At 35.0% G+C, this 9,431-nt stretch overlaps 1 protein-coding gene and 1 pseudogene across 1 annotated transcript in view; one reads left to right on the top strand and one right to left on the bottom strand.

Annotated features, from left to right (window-relative positions):
• LOC132602518 (F-box/kelch-repeat protein At3g23880-like) overlaps positions 1-1,005 on the top strand; it is a 1,306-nt gene extending 301 nt beyond the window's left edge. The window contains exon 1 of the mRNA XM_060315350.1: positions 1-1,005. This exon is cut by the window's left edge and continues 301 nt beyond it. Within this exon, the coding sequence (XP_060171333.1) occupies positions 1-972 (972 nt within the window). The 3' untranslated portion in view covers positions 973-1,005.
• A 3,596-nt stretch (positions 1,006-4,601) lies between these two features.
• On the bottom strand, positions 4,602-8,461 carry LOC132601847 (receptor-like protein Cf-9 homolog; annotated as a pseudogene).
• Positions 8,462-9,431: the final 970 nt, after the last annotated feature.

Genomic DNA, 9,431 nt, shown 5'->3' with positions numbered 1-9,431 from the left:
AATGACGAGGGTTATCCCCACCATAGACTCATGTTGAAATTGAGTTACCCTCGGTACAATCTTATGGACTGTTCTGTTAGCTCTTTGCTTTATGACTCTGTTGCTGCTAGGGCAGTTGATTTGGATTATCCTATGATAGATCCCCGCGGTCATGAATTTATTTGCGTTTTGGGTTCTGTCAATGGGTTGTTTTGTTTTTCCATTCCTATTCCTGGAGACTTCATTATCTGGAATCCATCAATTAGGAAGTTCAAGAAACTTCCTAATCCTAAACGGGAATGCTGTTACATGTATGGTTTTGGATATGATGAACTTCATGAAGATTATAAGGTAGTAAGTGTTTGCAGTTCTAACGAGGTTAACATATATGGTCTAAATAGTGATTCTTGGAGAAGAAATATAGATGATGATTTTCCGAGTTGGCGGCGACTGGATAAGTCGGAGGGTATATTTGTGAATGGGAAGCTTCATTGGGCTAATAATACTTCTGAGAATAATCGTTCATATATTAGTTGGAGCATTATTTGTATTGGTTTGGCTGACGGGAAATGGGGAAAGATGGAGCTACCCTGCTTTAGGGAAAAAGATTCTGATGATATAATGCCGTGCATATCAATGGTGGGAAGTGATCTTTGTGTGTCATGTAATAGTGAAAGCTCTCATACAGATGTGTGGATTATGAAGGAGTATGGGGTTAAAGAGTCTTGGACAAAGATGTTTACCATCAAGCGTCCTCATAATGTTTATTTGGTTTCTCCCTTCTTTTGTACATCAGATAAAAGTGAATTTTTGTTTAAATTTGGACCAGCTTGCGTGATTTACAATCAAAAGAATGACTCCATCAGATATCAAGAGGTTACCAACTCTGCCATCTTCCGGGATGCAAAAATCTACGTTGAAAGCCTAGTTTGGCCCTTTTGCGAGAAGGAGCCAAGCATGCGACGCCTACCAGGGATGAAAAAGCTCAGATGATAGTAATTTAATAGCTTCTCCATACATTTTCTCACGTGCTGTTAAATTCTGTTTCTGTTGTCAAAAAGACAACAAGATATTACATATTATTACGTTCTTGGAGAACTTGTTAGTTCTTTTTTCCTTTTTGCTTCATGAAACAACACTTCTTTTTGCAAGAACTGTCCAAGTGCTCAAAGTCCATTGATAGCTAAAAGTCGTGGGAAAATTCTTTTTTGCACTTTTTTCATGGTTTTACATAGCGTTTTTATATTGTCCCAATTAATGTGGCACTGTTGAAATTTCAAGATTCAAACTTCTAAACTTTGATTGTGAATTCGAACATAGAAGCTTCAAGTTTTTTGAAATAAAATTTATATGTTTGGAAACTACATAAAAAGTACTATAAATCACAATAGTTAACAATTTAAAATATTTAAAAGACATATAAAGAAATTGTGATCAAAGAAAAACTTGACTGATTCTCAAAATTCTAACTATGCCACATAAATTGGGACGGAGGAAATACTATTTAAAATTGGGATAAGGCACTAGTATCCCCGCTCAACCTTGATCAAAGTTGATACGACACACCTTACCTTTCTCTGGATCTTATTACCCCCTAAACTATATTTTTTCTTATTTTTTTGCACCCTAAATGCTGATGTGACATATATAACCAGATGAGTGTATTACACGTATACTTTTTTAGAATTAAATCTTTTTTTTTTTCTTGTTTTTTTCCCATTAAAATCCCTGTTTTCTCTTTCCTATTATCTCAATCCTTTTTCATTTCAATGGAAAATCTCCTCCGCCTAACGGAGCCTCTTCCATTAGCTAAACTAGGAGATTCGAAAGATCTCAGTGAACTGTGCGTCGTTCCCCTGTGAAAATTATTCTTCCTCGTCCCTCTTCGATCATTCCCTTTTTCTTCCTCTGTGAAAAAATAAATAAAAAAAAATCCTCCCATGTTCCTTGTTTCGAAATCCCTCTATTTTTGCCTAAAATCCCTTTTCTCCTCCTATGTGATGCTCTATCTCCATTGTTCTGTTGAAATGACCTCCCTCTCCAAGAAAAATCAATGTTCAGGTCCTCCCTTGTGCGTGTGAGAAGAGGTGTAGAAGATGAAAGAGACTAATTGAATAGATGTAATTAATTGTGTAATAGCTAACCAAAAAATTATACTTGTACCTGTTAATTACTTTTAAAATTATTTTTGTAACTTCCACTTGCCTTCTTATACCACATCAGCACTCAAGGTGGTGTTTATTACACTTTAAAACTAGTTAGTGTGATAGAGTGATGAAAGTGATAATAAACGATTGGTGTGTCTGGTTAAAAAGTGTTGAATGTGCTGATAAATGCTTTGTAGCGTCCCGCAAAATTTCGTTAACTATAGGTGCTCTTAAGGTTTAAATAGCTCCGTTTAACTTTAATAAGTTATGTGGAATGAACCCTTGAGTTATTTCTAAGGTGTGGATTTCTTATTTTAAGGAGTTACAACGTATACGTTTATATATGCTGCAGTAATCTGAAGATTACTTGAGAACAGTTCAAGAAGATGAACTTATACAGATTTTGAAGAAGAAATCTGAGAGAGTAATTGAGAGGAAGAAGATGAGAGATTTTTTCATTAAGATAATATGATCTCATAATGATACGATACTGTGAGATGTGTATATATATATATATACATACAAGGCTGATCCTATACGGTTGTAACAGAATTAAACAAAGCTAATGGACTTAGACTAAAAACTGTCAAGTGTAACTAACTTAACTAACTTCCTGACAGTGTATAACAATTGTATATCCTGTGTATATTTTTGTAGATCTGAGCTTATTCAACATATGCGCGTGGATTATACGGATTGAGAATATAAAATTCTATAATGAGGAGTTATACAAACTCGACTTTGGAAGACAATTATAATGGTCGACTTTTCTAAACAAATATATTTGGACTTCAGAAGAACGGACTATAAGGATGCTTACAAAGCTGAAACTTTAATTATCACGTGAAAGGGTCAGATTCAAAAAGGGATTAGCATAAATAGTGCACATGAATTATTGAGATCAAATCCGACAATTGAAATGGGACTTGAATAGCATTTGGAAAAGGGTAAATGCAATTTTAGTCATTAAGTGGAAGCAACATTACAGTAATTTACCCATTCACCTACTTATTCAACATGAGGGATTATAAAAGTTAAATCTCTGGTGCCAAATCACTTTTCAAAGGAGCTGGTGCTAGTACAAGTGTGTTGGCCGGATATGATAAGCTTCGAATGATCATTTTTGGAAAGAAATATGGCTTTGGCGGTGCCTAATTCAGAGTACACATAGCATCCTTTAAATTCAGATGTTAATGAAAATATTTTTGCAGTTCTATGTGACGACTTTTTTCCGTTTAAATCAATAATGCATATGCGTATATTAATCATCTGCTGAAATTTTAAACATAGCTAAGTTATGATCACCAAATTCATTAACAGGAGAAGTCACCTTATCCAAAAATAAAAATTACTCATTAGTGGAATTGGCAGAGAAAGGGAAAATTATGGTCCAGATCTTACACAAGCCTCTAATCTGATCAGTTGTCGCAAACATGTTATTTTTCCTTGTTAGTGCTCTTTCCTCTCTTGCATAGTATATCTTCCTCCGTGAATTTAGCTCTTTTCAATGCTCTCTCTTTAATCTACTCCAAAACCTGAGCACACATTGAAGCATCAGCGAGAAATCCAACACTCTGTCACTTCTTTCTCGAGCTCAATTAAGGACAACAGATAACGCATTTTCAAAGATTTATTCATAATAAAGTCCCTCCTAGATTCTTTATAGTGAGTATTATTGGTCTATGAAACACTGTACCGAGCCATAACAAATGAGAAGCTATCCGCCTCAACTCCAACATAATGACTCTGATATAGCTAGCTAGCCCTTTAGGTACTTCAATATTGCTTAATTTTTCAGTTATATATACAGTAAGTAGCTAGGGATCCAAGAAATGCGCACACTTCATTCAATACACACAACTTTCATTGAATTTGAATGCATTAAAATCTTACATAAACTTGATATATCATCAAAATTCATAATATTACATTTTCCCCAAGTTAATAAAAAGAAGGAAAAAAAGAAGAAGCTTACTTATAAAACTAAAAATCAAATCCAGCATCATAAGCTCCAGCATTTGATAATATTGCATCTCCGATGACCAATCCACCAAACACTCCTCCAAGCACCTGCACAGTAGCGGAGTCAGGATTTTCACTAATGGGGTTCAAAATATGAAAAAGTAAACACATGAAGAAGCCAAAGGGGGTTCAACGTCTACTATATATACATAAAAGATAATCTTAACTATGCATAAACAGTGTAATTTTCCGCCTAATGGGGTTCGGATGAACCCTTTTGGCCCTTCCTCCCTCCGCCCCTGCACCTGCATGATCGAATTTGCTTATTTACTGTCTTATCTTTATTTTTACAAAAAGAAAAGTTAAGTCTTACTTTTAGTTTACACGGAAATTCAGTCAGACTTTTATCTTACACAAAGAAAGTCAAGTCAAGAAGCAATTTAAAATTATGGAAATAAAAGATCAACATAGATATTAACTTGAATACCTGAAGTTCTGAAGTCAAATTTTGCTCTATTGGTAACTTGACAACAAGGCATTACTTCTTCTTCGGCGATTCCTTTGATGTCGCTGCTTCTATTTCCTTCACATAATAATTTTGTGTTCCAGTTCCACAATGATTCTTGCAAGCCATTTCGGATTTGCAGTTGAAATCATGAAATATACGATGGATAATCCAATACATAACCCACTTCCACAACCAATAAGAGCAGCTTTCCAAAAATCATTAAGAAATTCAGATTTGCTTTCTTGATCGTCTAGCGCGGATACCGTACAATTTGTCTCTGATACATGATCATTGCCACAACCTTTAAAAAATGGGAATCCACCTAATCTATCATTACCTTCATACGAATTGTTCTCAAATGTAGTGAATTGAGGTCCTTGAGGGATGCATCCTTGGAGATGATTGTGGGAGAGATTTAAGAATGCAAGAGATGTAAGAGAAGCAAGTTGTTGTGGTATCTCTCTCGAAAGCTGGTTAAATGAAAGGTCAAATGATTCGACTACAGATAAACTTCCAAGTGATGGTGGTATATGACCTTGCAATTCATTATGAGATAACTTTAGCACCCGAAGCGCAATAATATCTCCCACATTACTTGGAATATAACCTCCAAACCTGTTACTTGAAAGGTCAACAGTGGTGTAAATAGTCAAAATTTTGACAAGTTCAAGTTCTAGACCTTTGCTTGCAACTGTTATAAAATCTTGGTAATATCCGTCTTCAAGATATCTTGGTGACTTCATTACTTGATCAATTGTCCTCATGGCTTTCAAATGTTGAAACATACTCGTTGGTAAGTTTCCCGAAAAAGCATTGTAAGAGAGATCGATGATTCGAAGTTTAGGAAACATGTTTTCGTTCCTTGACGTTCTAATAGGTCCATGAAATTCGTTCGATCTCAAGCTTAAAACTTGCAGCTTTGGAAGAGTTTCAAACCACATCGGGAATGTGTCGACAAGGTGATTATCTCCTAAAGTAAGAATTTGCAACTCTTTGCAATCGGCCAAAGATGGGGGAATTTCCCTCTCTAGTTCATTACCATACAAGTTGATGCTTCTTAGTGAACTTCCAATGCTAAAAGTTTTCGGAAGATTCCCAGAAAGACTGTTATGTTGCATATCCAAAACCTTAAGATGATCACTCATGTTGCCTAGACATTGCGGAATTTCCCCTTAAGATTGTTTCTCCCCAAATCTAGAATTTGTAGTGATGTCAAACTACAAATAGACAAAGGAATCTCTCCACTGAGATTATTATGTGACATCATGAAATCCTTGAGGCCACTGATATTCCCCAAACATTGAGGAATTGATCCCCTCAAGTTGTTTCTCATCACATACAACTCTTCAAGTGATGTCAAATTGCACATAGATAAAGGAATTTCCTCAGTGAGATTGTTAGTACTGAGAAACAGAGTTCGCAAATTTATCAAATTCCCCAATGAAGCCGGAATAGAACTATTAAGAGAGTTATTACTCAATGTTAGATTAGTAAGAGTCCTTAGGTAACCTATTTCTTTAGGAATGGAGCCAGAAAGTTGATTATTATGAAGATACAAAAAACACAAGCTGTTCAAGTTACCCAACGAAGTAGGAATAGAACCATTAAGAAAGTTAGTACCCAATGATAGTTTAGTAAGAGACCTTAGGTAATCTATTTCTTCAGGAATGGAGCCAGAAAGGTGATTTCCGTAAAGATCCATAATAGACAATCTATTTAGATTGCCAAAGAAGCAGGAATATAACCATTAAGAAAGTTAGTACCCAAATGTAGCTCAGTAAGAAACCTTAGGTAACCTATTTCTTTAGGAATGGAGCCAGAAAGGTGATTTCCGTAAAGATCCAAAATAGACAATCTGTTTAGATTGCCAAAGAAGCAGGAATATAACCATTTAGAAAGTTAGTACCCAAATGTAGCTCAGTAAGAAACCTTAGGTAACCTATTTCTTTAGGAATGGAGCCAGAAAGGTGATTTCTAGAAATATCCAAAATAGACAAGTTGTTTAGATTGCCAAAGGAAGCAAGAATAGATCCATTAAGAGAGTTATTCCACAAATGTAGCTCAGTAAGAGACCTTAGGTGGCCTATTTCTTCAGGAATGGAGCCAGAAAGTTGATTCTTATGAAGATACAAAAAACACAAGGTGGTCAAGTTCCCCAATGAAGTAGGAATAAAACCATTAAGAAAGTTAGTACCCAATGATAGCTTAGTAAGAGACCTTAGGTAACCTATTTCTTCAGGAATGGAGCCAGAAAGGTGATTTCCATAACGATCCAAAATAGACAATCTGTTTAGATTGCCAAAGGAAGCAGGAATATAACCATTAAGAAAGTTGGTACCCAAATGTAGCTCAGTAAGAGACCTTAGGTAACCTATTTCTTCGGGAATGGAGCCAGAAAGGTGATTTCCATAAAGATCCAAAATAGACAAGTTATTCAAATTGCCAAAGGAAGCGGGAATAGAGCCATCAAGAGAGTTATTCCACAAATGTAGCTCAGTAAGAGACCTTAGATAACCTATTTCTTTAGGAATGGAGCCAGAAAGGTGATTTCCATAAAGATACAAAATAGACAATCTGTTTAGATTGCCAAAGGAAGCAGGAATATAACCATTAAGAAAGTTAGTACCCAAATGTAGCTCAGTTAAAGATCTTAGATAATCTATTTCTTCGGGAATGGAACCAGAAAGGTAATTTCCATAAAGATCCAAAATAGACAAGTTGTTCAAATTGCCAAAGGAAGCGGGAATAGAGCCATCAAGTGAGTTATTCCACAAATGTAGCTCAATAAGAGACCTTAGATAATCTATTTTTTCAGGAATGGAGCCAGAAAGGTGATTTCATAGAGATACAAAATAAACAATCTGTTTAGATTGCCAAAGGAAGCAGGAATATATCCATTAAGAAAGTTAGTACCCAAATGTAGCTCAGTAAGAAACCTTAGGTAACCTATTTCTTCAGGAATGGAGCCAGAAAAGTGATTTCTAGAAAGACCCAAAATAGACAAGCTATTTAGATTGCCAAAGGAAGCAGGAATAGATCCATTAAGAGAGTTATTCCACAAATGTAGCATAGTAAGAGACCTAAGGTAACCTATTTCTTCAGGAATGGAGCCAGAAAGATAATTTCTAGAAAGATCCAAAATAGACAAGCTGTTTAGATTGCCAAAGGAAGCAGGAATAGATCCATTAAGAGAGTTATTCCACAAATGTAGCTCAGTAAGAGACCTTAGGTAGCCTATTTCTTCGGGAATGGAGCCAGAAAGTTGATTTTCATAAAGTAGCAGAAAAGACAAGTTGGTCAAGTTCCCCAATGAAATAGGAATAGAACCACTAAGAAAGTTAGTACCCAAAGATAACTTAGTAAGAGACCTTAGGTTACCTATTTCTCTTGGAATGGTACCACTTAAATGGTTGTCAAATAGGTGGAGGATCTAAAGCTTGGCTTGTGAGCCGATTTGTGGTGGTATTGTCCCTGAAATCTGATTGGTGTGCAAGGCAAGATACACAAGTTTAGTGAGTTTACCAATTTCAAGTGGGATTGTGCTAGAGAAATTGTTCATGCTAAGATCAAGATACCCAAGAAAAGGGAGAGATGAAAATGGAAAATCATAGAGCGTACCAATGACACTAGCATTGGTAATATTCAACCTGTTTATCCTACCATTAAAGCATATAACTCAGTACCACTCCCTGCATGCATTAGAATTTGGTCTCCATGAATTCAATAAGGAATTATTCTAGTTCTTGAAAGTTGGTTTCCATTTCAGGAGGGCAGTTGCTTCCTCAATGGAAGCAAAAGTGACTGTAAAGACTAGATATAAAAGGGTGAAAAACTGAAACAAAGAAATTTTCTTGGGAACCGTCATGTTTATCAAAAGGATATAAAAAGTTTGTATTAGAGAAGATATCAAGAATGCTATGCTATGTGTTAGTTCCTAATTTATATCTTAGCGATTTATATTGGACGATTTTAAATACGGGACTTCCTAAAGATCCTGCGAAATTTCTTCATGATTTAGAAAGAAAGAAAGCATCTTATGAAGTTCACATTTGAATATAATATTACGGAATTAGTTTAAGCGAAAGACCTTTTGGTCTCAGTACATTAAGCCAATAAAGACTGCTACATCATACGTTACTCCTTTCTTTACAAAAAGATTAAAAAAGTTCAAAAAAAAAAAAGGATAATTGAATGTATTTATTTTCCGGTCTTTATTGTTTAACCATTTAACATACAAAATGTGCTCAAAATTTTTAGAGTGTCGTCAACATTGAAAGAAGAGAATAAATAAACAAATTGCGGTTCCGCCCTTGTTCGTAAGCCACTAATCCAAGTAAATTAAACAAAAATCCTGTAGTGATTTTTCTTTTTTCTTTTTCTTTTCATATTCTATGTGGGTCACAAAAAACACAATCAGCAATTGTCGTAGTTTTGCTGTAAAATAAGCTGCTTTTAATAAATGTCATCTCCTTCACTTAATTTTGTTTTTTATTTTTGATTATTTTCAAATCTTGTAATTCTCTATTGAAATTTATGACAGTATCTTTTTGCTTAGATAGTTGTCCCACGGTATAATTAAGAATGTTTTCTTTTTTCCAGGATAAGATGTTAACACTTAAATCTTGAATTAAGAATGATGACCTGTCCATGCACTTGGATATGAAAGCACCATCCACACTTAAATGAGTGGGATTTGTGCCACAATCTATATGCACCACTTGGCAAATAAACTGTTTTACTTAATAAAAAAAATACTAAAATAAAATTTGCCTTTTACTCACACTTTAGTATTCACTTTGTTTAACACTTTTCGACAATTGGCTCTTACTTTTAAT

The sequence above is a fragment of the Lycium barbarum genome, chromosome 7 (genome assembly GCF_019175385.1).
Source record: "Lycium barbarum isolate Lr01 chromosome 7, ASM1917538v2, whole genome shotgun sequence".
NCBI lineage: Eukaryota > Viridiplantae > Streptophyta > Magnoliopsida > Solanales > Solanaceae > Lycium > Lycium barbarum.
The sequence above is the reverse complement of the archived record's forward strand: the minus strand, read 5'-3'. Positions and strand labels throughout refer to the sequence as shown.